Source organism: Phoenix dactylifera, chromosome 18 (assembly GCF_051530095.1).
Source record: "Phoenix dactylifera cultivar Ajwa chromosome 18, Ajwa_hap1_PhDact_Kaust_v1.1, whole genome shotgun sequence".
NCBI classification, from domain to species: domain Eukaryota; kingdom Viridiplantae; phylum Streptophyta; class Magnoliopsida; order Arecales; family Arecaceae; genus Phoenix; species Phoenix dactylifera.
The window spans coordinates 18,277,090-18,295,850 of NC_143207.1; the positions used below are offsets into that span (position 1 = coordinate 18,277,090).

Consider the following 18,761-nt stretch of genomic DNA (forward strand, 5'->3'; position numbering starts at 1 on the left):
TCGCCAACCACACCGATGTGTTCCCCTTTGCTCCTTTGGCGTTGGCCCTTTGCTCCTTTAGCGTTGGCCCTTTGATGTTGTGCCTTGACCGAATTAAGTAACACCGGCTGATTTGGAACGATGGCACTTATGACTCCTAATTTCAAGTTCTACTTGGCTAAGAATGGAGGATGAATCCTTCCTTGGAACCTTAGGCAATCTCGACAATTGAAGACAACTCAATGAAGTGAAGAAGACAGCAATTGGTTGCTTTTGATTCCACTAATAGAGAGGAATTACAAATAATCTAAGGAGGGAATGGCGTCCCAATCTTAGCCTAATCTAAGGAGGGTTGATTAACCCAACCTTAGCCCAAGTCCCTTAGGACCGACCGAATTAGGCACTATGCCTACCCAAGCCTATGTGGCCGAACACACTTAAAAGTGGCTAATACAAAGGCTGATAAAAGACCCCTAAACTCTCCTCACTTAGGCCTTTATATAGGCCTTTACATTGCATGGGAGAATGCCATGTGTTGCTGCAGTTTTATCTTCTTCATGGCTGGATAACTTGTTGGTAACCGCTGCAAACCTTGCTCTTGGGATGGCTGAGGAGATGGCATGGTTGCCATTTGGTTGTTGTTTGGTTTGGCTTGTAGTTCTTGGCATTGCCTTGGCTGTGGCTGTGGCCTGCAGATTGGCTGTGGCCTTGGCCAGAGGTTTCCTACTGTTAGCTGGCGCTGGACACTTGGGCACCGGGGACTTGGGCGCTAGGCGTCTGGGCGCTGGAGCGCTGGACAAAGGGGCACGCCTGGTCGAGCGGGCCGCACTGATGGGGGCTCACGGTCCAAAGCCCCTCACCAAGCCCCTTTCCTTGCGCTCCTCGCGTGTGCCTTTGAAAACGATGATGATGGACCGATTGTAGGCAACGCCCGGTGGAATAACTCAAGAAGAGGATCAACAATGAAAGCAAACTTGGTTTATATTCCACTAACTTGAATAACGAAGAACAATAATAAAGAAAGCAAAAGAAATCTAGAAAGAGATTGAAGAGATCCCTTCCTAGCCCAATCTAGTGGAGATTGATGGATCTACCACTAGCCCAAGTCCTAGAACACAAGATCTAAGACCGAATTCGGCACAAACGCCGCCCAAGCCTTACGGCCGACATAACAACATGACTCTAGATGAACTCTTGATGCCTTTCAATGGTCTTTTACATCTCTTTTTATAGCCTAAGCCCCAGACAAAACATGGCACTTTGTCTTCACATGGATCCAAGGCTTTTCCACCGTTGATTGGCATGAGATGGATGGCTAAAGATCACCCAAGAAGGGCCCTCCCGCGGCTGAACTTTGGCTTGCTTTTTGGCCATTGGATGGAAAGGGATGGATGGTGGGATCTGCATGGGTTCCGCGGACCGGACGCACGGGACGCGTGTCCCGGTTGACCGGGTCGCGCGTCCCGGCTGGGCGTGTCCCAGTCCGGGCGGGACTGGGACTGGGCGCGCGCCAGGCTGGCGGGCGCGCACGGGCGCGCGCGTGGGCGCTGGCGCACGGGCGGGCGCGGTCGGCTGGGCGCTGGCGCAGGCGGGCGGGCGCGGGCGGGCGCGCGGGCGGGCGCGGGCGCGCGGGCGGGCGCGGGCGCGCGGGCGGGCGCGCGGGCGGCCACGGGCGGTCGGCCTGCTGGGCGCGCTGGCGGGCAGGCGCGCGCGCGCGGCTGGGCGCGGGCCTGGGCGCGCAGGGGCCTGGGCGTGCGCGGGCCTGGGCGCGAGCACTATAGCAGGCGAGCTTCGTCCTGCCGAACCTCGCCGCACTGTAGCTGGCTGCTGGCGGCCTGGCTGTGCGTGGGCACTGTAGCTGGCGAGGTTCTTGGCCAAGAACCTCGCCGCACTGTAGCAAGCGAGGTTGGCTGCGGCAGGATTTGGCTGCGGCTTGGCTTTGGCGGGGCGGTGCGCGCGGCGGGTTCGGCCAAGGTTGGGCATGCTTGGCCAAGGCTTGGGCATGCATGGGCACATGTTTGGCTTGGCCGAGGTTGGGCGTGCTCGGCCGCATGAAGGGGCTTGGCCAAGGCTTTCCAAGCAAAGTAGTTGGCCTTGGCTTGACCCCCCGTTGGCCTCCTTGTGGTCCGATGGCCCTCTTTGGTTGGCATGGCTACTTTGGCCCTTGGTGTGCGATTGTTGCTCCTCTTGCGGCGTGGCTTGCGGGGGTCCTCAACATTCCTCCTCCCTTGAAGAACATCCTTGCCCTCAAGGATGAAGTTAGGGTACCTCTGAGAGACCTCGTCATAGTCCTCCCACGTAGCATCTTCCTTGGGCAAGCCGCCCCACTGAATCAAGACTTGCCAGATTTTGCGTCGTTCTCGGCCTCGTCTCCATATGCGGTACTTGAGAGCTTCAACTGGTTGTAGAAGCAGTCGACCCTCTTCATTAAATGTGGGTAGGTCCGGTGCAACTAATGTCGGGTCACCAACCTTCTCTTTGAGCAACGACACATGGAAGACTGGATGCAGATGAGATGAGGAGGGTAACTCCAGTCGGTAGGCGACCTCTCCGATGCGTTCTATGATTCTGAACGGTCCGTAAAATTTTTGAGATAGCTTGTGGCTGAACTTGTCTTTTAATGATTTCTGTTGGTAGGGCTTCAGCTTTAGGTAGACAAACTGGCCAGGGTTGAAGACAACTTCTCGGCGACCTTGGTCGTAGTACCTTTTCATTCTTTCTTGTGCCTTCCGAAGCTCTCTTTTTACATTTGCTAGGACTTCGTCTCTTGCCAATAATTCTTGTTCAACTTCCTCACTTCGGGCTGTGCCCCTCTCATATGTAGTCAATAGTGGAGGGGGCCTCCCATACACAAGTTCAAAAGGACTCAATTTAATGGATGAGTGGTAGGAAGTATTATACCAAAATTCAGCCCAGGGTATGAAAGCTTCCCACCGTGATTGTTGCTCATGGCAGAAGCAGCGCAAGTATTGCCCCAAGGTCCTGTTGACTATCTCTGTTTGTCCGTCCGTCTGTGGGTGGTAAGAGGAACTGGCTTTCAGTTTGCTTCCTTGCAAGGTGAACAGCTCCTTCCAGAAAATACTCATGAAGACTCGATCTCGGTCGGTGACGATGCTCCTTGGTACTCCATGGAGTCAAACAATGGTCTCCACGAATGCATGTGCAGCTGACTTGGCTGTGTAAGGATGTTTAAGAGGTATGAAGTGTGCATACTTACTTAGCCGATCAACCACCACTAGGATCACTTCGTAGCCCTTGCTTGCTGGTAGACCCTCGATGAAGTCCATGGTCAGATCCTCCCATATCATGTTTGGGATGGGAAGTGGTTGCAGCAGTCCGGTGGGTGCCCGTGGATCGTATTTGGTCTTCTGGCATGTCTCGCACTCGGCCACCAAGGTTTTGACGTCGCGCTTCAACCCTTCCCAATAGAAAAAGTGCTTCACACGAAGATAGGTGCGAAGCCAACCTGAATGGCCACCTTCCTTGCTGTTGTGGAAGTGGTCTAAGATGTTTCTTCTCAAGTCGGGGACGTCGGAGACATAGACATTTCCCTTGTAAAAAATCAGACCATCGCGTACCTTAAATTCTGCAACACCCGTAGCCGCTGCATCTAGTTTCTCTTGGATTTCTTGTGCTCGGGCGTCAAGCTTTGATGCCTCACGAACTCGGTCCCAAATCCTCCAATCAACGCCGCTGATTGCTGCAAAATTCTGTGGCTCATTCATGTCTTCAGCCACCCACAACATCTGGTTGTTCTCCCTTCGCGACAACGCGTCAGCCACTTTGTTTTCTTTGCCGGGTTGATAGATGATGTCGTACTCAAAACCCAGCAACTTGACAAGAAATTTTTGCTGTTCGGGAGTCACTATCTTCTGTTGAAGTAGATGGCGAAGTGCTTGCTGGTCCGTGATGATGGTGAAGCGTCGGCCGAGAAGGTATGGCCTCCAAACCTTCACCGCATGTACAACCGCCAACAATTCTCTTGCGTAGGTGCTCCAAGCTTTCTTTCTTGGCCCTAATGCTTTGGAAATGAAGGCCAAGAGTCGTCGTTCCTGCACCAAAACAGCACCTATACCTTCGCCACTAGCGTCGGTGTAGACCTCGAACGGTTTGGAAAAGTCGGGCAAGGCAAGTACCGGTGTTTGTGTCATAGCTTCCTTGAGGTCTTTAAATGCCTTGCGTGCTTGAATGGTCCACATGAAACCTCCTTTCTTCAGCATGGTGGTCAGTGGCTTTGCAATCAGCCCATAATCCTTTACGAATCGTCGGTAGTAGCCTGTTAGCCCCAAAAATCCTCTTAGGGCCGTGATGTCCTTCGGCCATGGCCAATCGAGCATGGCCTGAATTTTTCGCTGATCCACACGAACTCCTTCAGCTGAAATTATGTGGCCCAAATACTCGAGCTCCACTTGTGCGAATGCACACTTTGAAGGCTTGATGTGAAAGTGGTGCTCCTCCAAGGTGTGTAGAACAATCTCCAAGTGCTCAAGGTGCTCGTCCATGGATCTGGAATATATCAAGATGTCATCAAAAAATACTAAGACAAACCTTCGCAAGTAGGGTCTGAAAATTTCGTTCATGGCCGCTTGGAATGTTGATGGCGCATTGCATAGACCGAATGGCATCACCAAGTACTCGTAGTGGCCGGAATGTGTCCTGAAGGCCGTCTTGTGCACATCCTCCTCTTTCATCCTGATTTGATGGTAGCCGGCTCGTAAGTCCAATTTGGTGAAGAACTTGGCACCATGCAATTCATCGAGCATCTCGTCCACCGTAGGGATCGGAAAACAGTCTTTGATGGTTGCTTCGTTAAGAGCTCGGTAGTCGGTGCAGAACCTCCATGAGCCATCCTTCTTTCTCACCAATAGAACAGGTGAGGAGAAGGGACTCGAGCTATGTCGGATCAGCCCCTGGCTAAGCATTTCATCAACTTGACACTCAATTTCCCCCTTTTGAAAGTGTGCGTACCTGTATGGTGGAACATTGACTGCAGCAGCCTCATCTTTCATCCGAATTGGATGATCAAAGTCTCGTTGTGGCGGGAGGGAAGTAGGCTTCTGGAGGACACTTTGATGAGCCTCTAACACCCTCCAGATTGGTGGTGGCAGCCCCTCAAGTGCTTGCTGCTGCTGCTGAATTTCTGCATCATCTTGGAGAGGACCTTCTTGGTTCGGGCTAGCCATAACAACGGCAAAGCAGCTAGCCCCTCCTTTGCAAAGTTTTTCTATCATGTTGGCCTCGCAAGGCCGTACTTCCTTGCTGCTCAAGGCCGTCCATGTCCTCTTTCTGCCACCGAGTTTAAACTCCATGGTCATTGCGTCGAAGTCGGTCACCACCCGGCCTAGACTACGTAACCATGCATTTCCCAAGACAATGTCTAAGCCGACTAATTGAAGTATATGTAGGTCGGCTTTAACTCTCACCCCTTGTACATTCATCTTTACATTATTAACAATTTCAGCACATAGTAATTTTTCACCACTAGCAATTTTGACTTCAAACGGTGAGACCGATGTACCTTTGAGTCCAACCTTTCGTACGATTGCTGCGTTGATGAAATTGTGAGAAGAGCCGCTGTCCACTAACAAAGAGACTTCATGCTTGCCGATCCAAGCCATGAGCCTCATTGTGGAGGGTTTTGGTGCGCCGCAAAGTGCATTGAGTGACAATTCGGCATGCTGATTTTCTGCACATGGTTCGGTCTCTTCGGGGTGATCTTCCTCCTCGCTGCTGCTATCTAAATTTTCAGATGCAGTGGGCTCTTCGTCGCTGCTTGCATCAAGGACGTAGACTTGGCCGGTCTTACAACGATGCTCCCGGCTCCACTTTTCACCGCACTTGAAACATAGACCCTTTTTTATGTAATCTTGCAGCTCATCACGTGACAATTTCTTTACCTCCCTTTGCTGATTTTTGGAACCTATTGAAGTTATCTCTTTGGATCTGAAATTTACCTTGGATGGTTGTGGTTTGGTGAGCTTGCTGATGGCACCATCCTTGGTTGGACGTCGTTCCGGGTTGTAGCTTTGGTCTAAGATCTCCGCCATGCGCATCGCCTCTTGTAGCCGCGTTGGTTGTTTGAGTTTGATCTCCTTGGCTAGCCATGGTTTGAGGCCGTCGATGAAGGTACCAAGCAAGGCTTCGTCGGACCATCCGCTGACCATAGTTTGCAATTGCCGGAACTCATCGATGTAGGTCTGGACTTTGCCTTCCTGTTTAAGTTTTGCAAGTTGACCATGGTGATTAACAACGGGGGATGGTCCCCATTGTTTCATGAATTTGTCCATAAAGGCCGTCCACCCCAACCTTCTCCCTTCTTTCTCATACAAGGCCCGAATCCACCTCCACCATCGGCTAGCCCTACCCTCTAAGTGGAAACTGGCTAAGGTCACCCGATCAGCCCGTGGGATGTCATAAACGTCGAAGTACTGATCCGCCTTGTCAAGCCACTCATACGGGTCTCCTCCACCAAACTTTGGGAAGTCAATTTTGGGTTTCCTAAGCCCTTCTTCTCTAGGCCGTGGACCCCTATAGTCATCATCTCCAAAGTCATTACCCCGCATGTTTCTTCCTCTCCTTGCCATGGGTTCTCTTCGGCCATGAGGCCTTTGAGCATGGAAGGGGCGATCTTCGGGTTCACTATCGGCCTCATCACGATTGTTATGGCCATTACTAACCCGCTCATCATCAAGCCACCTCTCAAACACTAAGCCTTCGGCTTCTATCCTTCCTCCCAATCGCCCATGGTGCCTAATGCCATGATCTGCATGATGTGTACCCTGAACACTAATGGCATCGCTCTCATACCTTGCCCGGCCCTGCCGTGCGGCATGCGACCTAGGCACTTCTTCTTGCACCTTCTTATTTTCCCTTTCTAGCATCCTCCTTTCCAACCTCTCCATGTTGGCATTGTTTTCCCTCCTTATTTCAGCCATATTTGCGGCCATAGTATTGGACAAAGTTTCCAATGCCCGGTTAAGATTGGCCGAACTAACTTCAAGGGCTTCTAACCTCCTATCTTGGTTATCATAATGGGGGGACTCCTCCTTTTAACCCTCTGTTTTAGGACTCTAAAACCTTGAGACAACAGCCCCTCAAACTCCCAAAAATCCGAACTCAACGATCTCCAAAACTTGCTGCACAAAAAATTTCTGGGTTGCAGAAAGTTTCTGCAGCAGTCTACTGACTTCAGCCGCCAATATCTCCCTCAAAACAGAACCAAATCAACACGTGAGGATGCCTATTACAGTGAATAATAAGCTCTGAAACTCTCCACCAAAACTCAAAATCAAAGCTTCAGAACCCTGTTCTTAACACCCCAAGCAAACACCTAGTTGCAGAATTTTTCTGCAACACAGAAACTTCACCAACCAGTCCCCAATCCTCCTGCGGTTGTCACCCAATGGATGAACCAACCCACCTGACGTGTACACCACTCAATCAGCCTCCGACAGGGGTTTTACAATAATAAAAACAGAAATTAATCATCCCCCAATCGAATACAAATTCAAGCCCAATATAGGATGCAGAATTTCTATGAACTTCCCCAACAACTATGATCTGAATTTTAACTTTAGATCAAACAGAATATGCAACGTAAATTCAGATCTGGAAGATTGGTATTCAAGCGTTACCTCCTTGAAAGGATCTCTCAATGAAAGCACCAAATTGATGGGGGCTCACGGTCTAAAGCCCCTCACCAAGCCCCTTTCCTTGCGCTCCTCGCGTGTGCCTTTGAAAACGATGATGATGGACCGATTGTAGGCAACGCCCGGTGGAATAACTCAAGAAGAGGATCAACAATGAAAGCAAACTTGGTTTATATTCCACTAACTTGAATAACGAAGAACAATAATAAAGAAAGCAAAAGAAATCTAGAAAGAGATTGAAGAGATCCCTTCCTAGCCCAATCTAGTGGAGATTGATGGATCTACCACTAGCCCAAGTCCTAGAACACAAGATCTAAGACCGAATTCGGCACAAACGCCGCCCAAGCCTTACGGCCGACATAACAACATGACTCTAGATGAACTCTTGATGCCTTTCAATGGTCTTTTACATCTCTTTTTATAGCCTAAGCCCTAGACAAAACATGGCACTTTGTCATCACATGGATCCAAGGCTTTTCCACCGTTGATTGGCATGAGGTGGCTAAAGATCACCCAAGAAGGGCCCTCCCACGGCTGAACTTTGGCTTGCTTTTTGGCCATTGGATGGAAAGGGATGGAGGGTGGGATCTGCATGGGTTCCGCGGACCGGACGCACGGGACGCGTGTCCCGGTTGACCGGGTCGCGCGTCCCGGCTGGGCGTGTCCCAGTCCGGGCGGGACTGGGACTGGGCGCGCGCCAGGCTGGCGGGCGCGCGTGGGCGCTGGCGCACGGGCGGGCGCGGTCGGCTGGGCGCGAGCGCGCGGGCGGGCGCGGGCGCGCGGGCGGGCGCGTAGGCTGGCGCGCGGGCTGGCGCGCGGGCGGCCGCGGGCGGTCGGCCTGCTGGGCGCGCTGGCGGGCAGGCACGCGCGCGCGGCTGGGCGCGGGCCTGGGCGCGCGGGCGCGGCTGGGCGCGGGCACTGTAGCAGGCGAGGTTCGTCCTGCCGAACCTCGCCGCACTGTAGCTGGCTGCTGGCGGCCTGGCTGTGCGTGGGCACTGTAGCTGGCGAGGTTCTTGGCCAAGAACCTCGCCGCACTGTAGCAAGCGAGGTTGGCTGCGGCAGGATTTGGCTGCGGCTTGGCTTTGGCGGGGCGGTGCGCGCGGCGGGTTCGGCCAAGGTTGGGCATGCTTGGCCAAGGCTTGGGCATGCATGGGCACATGTTTGGCTTGGCCGAGGTTGGGCGTGCTCGGCCGCATGAAGGGGCTTGGCCAAGGCTTTCCAAGCAAAGTAGTTGGCCTTGGCTTGACCCCCCGTTGGCCTCCTTGTGGTCCGATGGCCCTCTTTGGTTGGCATGGCTACTTTGGCCCTCAGTTGGTGTGCAATTGTTGCTCCTCTTGCGGCGTGGCTTGCGGGGGTCCTAAACACGCACTCCCGCTCCTTGGCACGTGTGCGCGCGCCGGCCTGCCATGATGGCACCAAGGCCGGGGCCTGAGGCGCCCTGACCGCGCGCGCGGGGGCTGCTTGCTGCGCGCCTCTTCCAGGCATGGGCGTGCGGTCTGCTGGCCACGCGCCTGGTCCTTGTGCGCGCGCTCGGTCTATTGACTGCGCGCCTGAACCTGGTATGTGCACTCGGTCTGCTAGTTGTGCTCCTGCTCCATGCGTGGGCGCGCGGTCTGGTGGTCGCGCGCCTGTTGCCTTCATGCGCGCTCGGTCTTCTGGCCGAGCTGAGTGCCAAACGATCTGAATGATTAGCGCCAAGCCGAACATGAGGTTTGGCTTGGCACTTAAACAAGGAAAATTGGCTAACCATAATTGACACCAAGTGGGCACTTGGCGAGGTTGGGCTTGACTTGGCCTCCGCCTTGGCTCCTTGTTGATGCAAGTCTTCCATGGTTTGGCCGCCAATAAGGGCAAAATTTGAAGGGACCTCACCAGCAGGCTGGCTGGCGCGTGATCACTGTAGCTGGCGAGGTTCTTATGGCCGAACCTCGCCACACTGTAGCAGGTGAGGTTGGCAGCGGCAGGACTTGGCTACGGCATGGTTTTGCCGGGGCTGCGCGCGCAGCGGGCTCGGCCAAGGTTGGGCATGCTTGGCCGAGGCTTGGGCACACAGTTGGCTCAGCCAAGGTTGGGCATGCTCGGCCGAGGCTTGGCATGTATGGGCGCGGTGTGTGCGGCACGGGCATGGCCTCGGCCGACCATGGATGTGCTTGGTCGAATGAAAAGGCTTGGCTAAGGCTTTCCAAGCAAAGTAGTTGGCCTTAGCTTGACCCTCCGTTGGCCTCCTCGTGGTCCGATGGCCCTCCTTGGTTGGCATGGCTACTTTCGCCTTCGGTTGACGCATTGTCGTTGCTCCTCTTGAGGCGTGGCTTGCGGGGGTCCTCAAAACCCCGCCCCACACGGTTCCGTGCACTGGGGAATCACGCGCGGGCACGGTTCCCCGCGCTGTGAAGCGCCGCACGAGCGTTTACCCCGCTCGCGCGCTTCCCCAACCCGCACGAGGCAACGCGCGCACGCGGGCTTATTAATGCCACAGAGTGGCATTTAATGATGCCACTCTATGGCATTTATCCAGCGGGCCCGCGCACTGGGGAACCGCGCCCACGCACGATTCCCCGCACAATTAAGCATCGCGCGGGCGTTTCTCTTGCCCGCACAATTCCCTGGCCCGCACGATTCACCAGCCCGTGTGGGGCAGCGCGCCCACGCGGGCTCATTAATGCCACTCTGTGGCATTTATCCCACGCGTCCGCGCGCGGACGTGAAAACCGAAAGATAGAAAAAAAATACTTACCAATTCATACCAAACTAGTTCTAGTACAAACCGAACCATACCGGTCCAGTAGTCTACTGGTACGGCAGACCTTGGTCATCTTTTCATCCCCCACATCTTGATTCTTTTTCTTGGCCGAGCACCATCATTGGAGTAGCATAGGCAAGGTTCCAAAGGCAGCAAGAAATAGCGCGTTACCCGCCCTAAAAACGATCCCGCAACCATCATCAACAACTCCCTCGACTGAACCTTGGCGCGGGGTTTGGGATTGCAATACCCTGCGGGCCAACACACCCCCACCCACCCCCCTCTCCAACCAAAAAAAAAAACAGAAATTATTCTCTCCCTAAATTGTCTCCCCATAAAGTATGGATCTTGTCCAATCAGCTCTTGCTCTCTAACTTCTATCTGATTGGATCTTAACACCACATTCTCTAATGGGCAGTGAGTTTTTGGCAACCATTTGATCATAAAACACCACTTTTTTTCTTTTATATGCTTTATGTTCATTTTGCATGCATGTTTGCTAGTTAGACACACATAGCCATGCATGTGTGTACACACAGAATACGTAAATCCCTTCTTCATATGAGGTGAGGATATGATGTAATACAACATTTTAAATTCATTAATATGATAAAGACAAGCAAAAAAGGACTGCAACCAATTCTAGAGATAGTGGTTGATAAGCTTTTTTCCGTTGACTCTAATATTACCTTTTGTTATATTTAAAAACGCTTGTAAAATGAAGCCAGATATACTAAAGAATGCATGTCATGCAATCTTGCAAACTTCGTGTAGAGAAAATATTCAATCACTTAAATTGAACAAGCAATATAATGCGAGGGAAAAAAACAAATGTGATACATTTCACTAAATCATTATACTGCAACAACTAAAAATGCTTACCATAAAGCATACTATATAATAACTCACCACTTAAAACAGAGATTGCCTTGCTTAAATATTGGTCTGAAAGGCACTTGTCATTGTTATTGTTGTCTGCCTCGCTCTCTATTGCATCAATCCCATCAGCGGCTACAGCCTTCAACACATTAATCAAGAAAAAAAATTCACCTAAACTTGGGAAGATACATCAGATCCTATAAAACATTAACTGAAGGCATGCAAAGGCAGGTAGAGACGACGCAGATAGGCACATGGTATGTTGGCAGGGGTATACATGTCTGCGCATCAAAACATACCTCTGCAATTCCTTGAAATATATAAAAGACTTAGAAGTCATTCACATAATATTTGTAGTAAATTAGAATTTCACCATACAAACAACTAAAGGAAGTGTCATAACGTCATGTACCAAACAGAGTGATGATTCCCCACATCAAGAGAGTGCACCTTTCTTTCACTTTACTAGTCATCATTACTTGAACGAAAATATAAAAATTAAATTATTAAGCTCAGAAGGTTTGCTTTGGAGATCATAATATGAAAAGCAAGGAAAAAACTGCAAAGAAACAGACTTGAATTAATTGATCTCAGATTAACAGTGATGTTAAAATTCATAATTTCCATTCTCTAAACATTTTTATTCATGTCTGTTACCATGATCATGACAAGTTGAGAAACTCAAGACTCAACCAATATTTCAAATGTTATGGTCTTCAGTACTCTTCACTCTTCATCCTAGGGGTTGTTAACATGTACATAAATCAATATCAATGACAACTAACTCCCAATTACTTCAAATACTTTTACATATTAGAGATGAAATATCAATGACAACTAACTCCCAATTACTTTTACATATTAGAGATGAAATAACCTTAGTCACCAGAAGGGGGTGCAAGTGCAAGAGCAAACTAGAGAATGGGTGCAGGAAATTGGGTTTCTTAAAAAAAATTTTAATAAAGTATGTGCATGAACAAGTTTCCAAGTGCTACAGGCCAACTCGGTTATATTAGAGGATGACTCGGCCACCGTGATCAGCTGGATCTAGGGTGGCCCCGATGGTAGTGGAGGGGGACACCTCCTGCTTCGGGATATTTGGGCTATGGTGAGTGATGGTGTGGCCTTTCAAGCCATTCATCTATTCAGAGAGGCTGACGGAACCGCGAATTGGGTGGCTTTTTCTGTGGCTTGTCACTCCGAGGGTACCCTGTGGGTCGGAGAGGGGGAGTTGCCCAAAGCACTCCGAGATTTATTGTTTTCTAACTTTATTGGGTGTATCCGTACTCGGACTGTATGAAATGCCCGCAGATTCTGTCACTAAGGAAATAAAACATGCACCATGGTTACATATCCCATCACAAGACAAAATTATACCTGTACTATCTGTATAGAAAATAATTACCCCATAAAAAACTATGCAACAAAAACACGCACATCCATCATCATACATTGTCAAAGTTTACAATTTAAACATGCGCAAATAGAGTTAAAATGTGGAAAAAAGCAAAGAAGGTGAAAATAACACTAATATTAAATCCTAGAGACTAAAGGCTTAATAGTTTAGGTCAAGGTTCGCTATACCGATACGTACCGCCCCATGCTAAGTGTACCGTACAATGTCGTACGAACTAAGACTCAGTATGGAAGGCATACCAAGTCTTGATATGCTGAACTGACCACTACTGATGCCGGACCGCAGGGAGGGAAAGGAGAAGAGAGAAGGAGAGAGGAGGAAGGAGAGAGAAAAAGAACTAGGCTTAGCCCGTGCCCAGGGTTTCACACCAAAGCTAAAGAAAGGGAACCAAATTTTTATTCATAGCATACCTGTTGCCCAAGGTGACAAGCCAAGAGGGGGGGGTGAATTGGTTTCTTCTAAATTTTGATGCTTTAAACGTTTTCTTAATTAAGTGCGGTGGATGCTTTCTTAAGCTATTTGAGTGAGTTAAACTAACGCAAGAGTAGAAGATGATGCAAGAGTAAATGAAAACACAAGCACAACACAAACACAACAATATATAGTGGTTCGGTGCTCTCCTTAGCACCTACGTCCACTCCCCAAGCGTCCCCTTGGGAATTCACTATAATCTCGCGGATTACAGTTGGATTGTTTTCCGGGCTCACAATCCAAAAACCTTTGTTGGTTTTACGGGCTCACCAACGAACCTATACACTTTGGTTTTCCGGGTTCACCAAAAACCTTTGTTGGTTTTGCGGGCTCACCAACTAACCTTTACACTTTGGTTTTCCGGGTTCACCAAAAACCTTTGTTGGTTTTGCGGGCTCACCAACGAACCTTTACAAAGTGTTTAATTAACAAAAGGAAAGATTCAAACTCCTAAATGAGCATATGAAACAATATAAGCTACAAGAAAGAGTTAGAAAGTATTTATCGCTTTGAAGTCGCTTTGCTCTTCTTTGTCAAGGATGCTTCACTCTTTAAAGGGGATGGAGCTCTTGATGCCTCTTTGAATCTGCTCAATCCCTTTCTTTGATTCTTGAATGAAGCTCTTGATGAAGAAGATTAGGGCACTTTTGTATTCTTGGGTACTCTTTGATATTCAACTCAAAAGTTGTTCTCTCTGATGAATAGTGCCCCTTTAAATAGCTTCCCACCTTCTTTGGTCAAGCCCCAATGGTTAGAATTCAAAAACTAGCCGTTACTGACCTTGGGAAGGACAAAAAGTACATCTGCAGAACTAGCCGTTACTGTTCAGCCCGTGTTTGGGTCGGCTCAACCTGTCCTTGGGTCGACCCAACCTTCACTTGGGTCGACTCAAACATTCCTTGGGTCGACCCTCTCAGAAACCACAGAAACCTCAATTTCAGCCTTCCTTCCCATGGGTCGACCCAACCATTCTTTGGGTCGACTCAAAGTTCACTTGGGTCGACTCAACTTCTTCTTGGGTCGACCCTCTCAGTAATTCCAGAGAACCATTTTCTTTCTGTCTTTCTGTCTTGCCTTTGGGTCGACCCTCTCAGGGTTTGGGTCGACTCAAGATTGGGTCGACTCAACCACTGTGTGGGTCGACCCTCTCAGTAAATCCAGAGAGCATTCTTCTGTTGTGTTTTGAGGTTCTTTGGAGGTTGGGTCGACTCATGCTTACCTTGGGTCGACCCAACTCACTGTTCATTTGTGCCATTTTTGCAGGAGTGTGCCAGATGACTTCTTGATGTGCCGGGGTCGACCCAATCAACCTATGGGTCGACTCAAACCACACTTTGCTGCATTCTCAAGGTTAGATTCATCCAAATGAACAATGCCATTTATCCATTTTCAATTAAACAAATATACTGAGAGTAATGAACTTATAAATGAAGTATCAATTTAACTTATAGCATGCTCTAGATAATTGTTTGTTAATCATCAAAATAACACTATCATCCTCAATCTCCCCCTTTTTGATGATTACAAAATAAAGAGTATAAGCCTATTGATACTTGTCTTTAAAATCAGTTTATAAAAGGGATTAAACTGCTGAATTTCAGCTTTTCATATATACTTGTGAAATCTCCCCCTATATCATTTAAATATTGCCAATTTGACTCTTTGAATTGCTCCCCCTTTCATTTATAATTCATTAGCGATGAAACTTCAAGAATTTGAGATAATATGAGTTTCAGGCTATGTATCGGGGTGCGAGAGGTGCGTGCCAAATTCTGAATTTTGATGGAAATTTTTGATTTAGTCAATTTCATTGTTACAAATTGCTCCCCCTTAGATGTATAAGCTTTCTTATATGATTTTCAATTTGTTTGCCCATTTATTTCTCTTTTCTTTACATAACTTTTATCTTTATTTCTCCCCTTTTTGTTATATTTCTTTACTTCTCCCAAAATTAATACTCTTTCTTTACTTCTTAAATAAAATACTCTTTCTTTACTTAAATTGAATACTCTTTCTTTTCTTAATACTCTTTCTTTTCTTAAATACTCTTTCTTTTCTTCTCCCCCTTTTTGTTATCATCAAAAAAAAAATATATATGGGAAAAGATGCAATAAATAATAAACTTCAAACTTCATTGATCAAAATAGGAACATTTTCATACATTCATGTCAAAAACAAAGACAAATACAATGTTCCTTAATCAAGATTTAAAGATACATAAGATAAAAACAAGATACATAGGAGAAAAGCAAGATACATGTGAGACCTAGATATCTAGCCTAGGCTCTAAACATAGACGCTAAGATCAGCCTAGGGGGAATCTAATGGCTGGGATCTAGTCCTCATCCTCCTAGCATACGTGGCGAGGGGAGGTCGAGCCTGGTGAGACTGTGTCTGGCGTGGAGCACGACGAGCTGGATGACTCTGTGCCGATATCTCTGACTCAGCAGCCTGTGGCACAGATGGTCCATGTGTCTCTCTCTCTCTCCGGAGTGCTCCAATCTGCTGCCTCAGATCACTGATCTCAGCAGACATGACATCCAACCGGGCGTCCAATCGGCTCGTCAGCCCGTCAGTGATAGTCCTCGCCTGAGCTGACATGAGCTCAGTCATCCTGCTCCAGAAGTCATCCGTATCTGTCGGAGGAACGGATGACGATGGTCCAGCCTCGGAGGGTGCAGTAGGATGATCCATATGCTCCTCATCCTCATCCTCTGGTGCATCTCCCTCTGGTGCCTCACCCTGAATGCCTGCACCTGTGTGAATCCACTGCCCGTTCACTTTCTCATATCCCATGCGTATAAGTGTCCGTGCAGTGTACGTGTCAGTGTGATGCAGACTCTTGGATGCCTCCTCCTCGAGAGGTAAACCGTGCTGTCTAAATATCAAGGTGAGTATCATACCATAAGGTAGTGATACCCTGTTGCTGCACATTACCTTCCTCATCTGTCTCAATATCATAGCCGGAAGATTTAGGGGCATCCCTCGAATCATACACTCCATCACTGCTAGATCTCGCTCAGTGATGAGATCGAATCTCCCGGTCTTTGGAAACAAAATCCTATTGATCATATTGAGCAGTAATCTCATTTCTGCGGAAAGAGAACTAGCTATTACCTTTGTGGAGAAATCGAAGTTCTCATTTTCCATAATCAATTGTAGAGCTCTCATTTTGTTTTCTGGCCTTTCCGGAGTGGCTCCTATGCAGGGTAGATGAAGTAGCTCACTCAAGCTCTCCTCGGATACTCTGATTCGAACCCCTCTAACTTCTGAAACAAGCCCTCCCATACCAATCTTGAGGAAGGCATAGAACTCTTGTACCAACCCGGGGTAGATGACCACATCTAGGGAGCAAAGATACTCCCAACCTTGTCTTTGGATCCATTCCCAAATCCGAAACCCTTCTTGATTGAAAAACTCCGAATGGATCCTTCTCCCGGTAGTAACCGGCCTCCCCGCAAATCTTGCAAGGATCACTGAGGGGGAAGGAGGAGGAGGGACCTCCGCACGTGCCTCACGTCTTGGAGACACGGGAGATGGCTCGGTAGGTTGCCTTTCCTCCCGTTGGATCCGAGTCACTCTTCCGGATCTCTTGGCCACGGCTCGTTTGGGTCTCATTTCTCCAAGATCTTTAGGAAATCTACTGTTTGGAGGAGTTTAGTGGAGATTGGAGAGTGGGGAGTAGGTTTTTCGGAAGAAGACAAAGGCCAAATAGTGCCCTAGATGTGCTCTCGGGCCCCCTTTTAACAGTGGGGTCCCGACGTTGGGTCGACTCAAGATTTTTCTTGGGTCGACCCAAGTGCAGAAATTTTCTTTTCTCTTCCTTTTTGCTTCTAAAAAGTTTTCCTTGCTTCCAATCCTTATAAACTCTTTATGGAACAATGATACATGAGTAAGAAATCTATAGATAACAAATTTGACTCATGTTTCATGGGATTTTTGAAATTAGAGGAATGTATCATGAGACTACTATCTCCCTTTTATATTTCTTTAATAAAAAGGATCACATATGCCTAATTCCCTCCTGAGCATACAGAATCTATCTTCACTCAATGGTTTGGTAAATATGTCGGCCAATTGTTTTTCCGTGCATATATGCTCAATACATACATTTCCATTTTGCACATGATCCCTAATAAAATGGTACCTTATTTCTATGTGTTTGGCTTTAGAGTGCTGAACTGGATTTTTAGTGAGATTGATAGCACTAGTATTATCACACTTAATAGGAATATTATCTAGTTTGACTCCATAGTCCTCTAGTTGTTGCTTGAGCCATAATACTTGAGCACAACAACTACCAGCAGCTATGTATTCAGCTTCAGCTGTGGACAATGCCACTGAGTTCTGCTTCTTACTAAACCATGATACTAAGTTATTTCCTAAGAATTGACATGTGCCACTTGTGCTCTTCCTATCTAACTTGCATCCAGCAAAGTCAGCATCTGAATATGCAAGCAAATCTAGACAGGAGTCTCTCGAGTACCATAATCCAATGGTGGTGGTTCCTCTTAAGTATCTAAGGATTCTCTTAACAGCACTTAAATGTGACTCCTTAGGATCCGATTGGTATCTAGCACATATCCCTACACTAAATACAATGTCGGGTCTACTAGCAGTAAGATAGAGCAAGGATCCAATTAGTCCTCTATAGAGCTTAGTATCAACACTTTTTCCTTTTTCATCTTTGTCTAGCTTACTAGTAGGATTCATTGGAGTGCCAATTCCCTTATGATTTTCATTCCCAAACTTCTTCAGTATTTCCTTTGTATACTTAGTTTGATGAATGAAAATGCCTTCTTTGGTTTGTTTGATTTGTAATCCTAGAAAGAAGCTTAGTTCTCCCATCAAACTCATCTCAAATTCTCCATGCATTAAATCAGCGAATTCTTTGCATAGAGTATCATTAGTGGCACCAAAGATTATGTCATCTACATATATTTGCACCACTAATAGATTTTTGTCCTTTCTTTTGATGAATAAAGTTTTATCTACATTTCCTCTACAAAAATCATTTTCAAGCAGAAATTTACTTAGTCGATCATACCAAGCCCTAGGTGCTTGCTTTAATCCATATAATGCCTTATGTAGTTTAAACACATGATTTGGCAATTCATGATTTTCAAATCCTGGAGGTTGTTCTACATATACTTCCTCCTCAATAATACCATTTAAGAATGCACTCTTCACATCCATTTGATATAATTTAAAATCCATGAAACATGCAAATGCCAGAAGCAATCTAATAGCCTCTAATCTAGCTACAGAAGCAAATGTCTCATCAAAATCTATTCCTTCTTCTTGATTGTATCCCTTAGCTACAAGTCTAGCCTTATTCCTTATAACTAATCCATTTTCATCTAATTTATTTCTAAATACCCATTTTGTTCCAATTACTGAATTATGCTTTGGTCTTTCAGTTAATGTCCATACATTACTTCTTTTAAATTGATTTAATTCCTCTTGCATGGCATTTATCCAGTTAGTATCTTTTTCAGCCTCTTCATAAGTTTTAGGTTCTAATTGTGAAACAAAAGCAAGATAATCATTTAAATTTCTAAGAGATGATCGAGTTCTTACCCCTTGAGATGGATCACCAATGATTAAATCTTTAGGATGTCCATGT

The 18,761-nt window shown here is 47.6% G+C and overlaps 2 protein-coding genes across 7 annotated transcripts in view; both read right to left on the reverse strand.

Moving 5' to 3' along the window:
- Positions 1–18,761, reverse strand: part of LOC103696391 (endoribonuclease Dicer homolog 4) — a 79,782-nt gene that overhangs the window by 35,523 nt on the left and 25,498 nt on the right. For 5 of the 6 annotated variants that reach the window (XR_015974679.2, XR_015974680.2, XM_088714275.2 and 2 more), the window contains one exon: positions 11,278–11,386. The exons of the other annotated variant lie outside the window; for it this stretch is intronic. Coding sequence is in view for 3 of the 5 variants with exons in the window: in XM_088714275.2 (XP_088570401.2) it covers positions 11,278–11,386 (109 nt within the window). In the remaining 2 variants the exon portion in view is untranslated. The remainder of the gene's footprint in view (positions 1–11,277; positions 11,387–18,761) is intronic. 6 annotated transcript variants of the gene reach the window in all.
- Positions 2,560–8,350, reverse strand: LOC149750969 (uncharacterized). The gene has a single exon (XM_089928466.1). The coding sequence runs from the start codon at positions 6,924–6,926 to the stop codon at positions 3,114–3,116; it is 3,813 nt and encodes a 1,270-aa protein (XP_089784592.1). The 5' UTR covers positions 6,927–8,350; the 3' UTR covers positions 2,560–3,113.

Coding starts and splice junctions, on each gene's coding strand:
- LOC149750969 (XM_089928466.1), bottom strand. CDS start 6,926: ATGGCCGCAAATATGGCTGAAATAAGGAGGGAAAACAATGCCAACATG.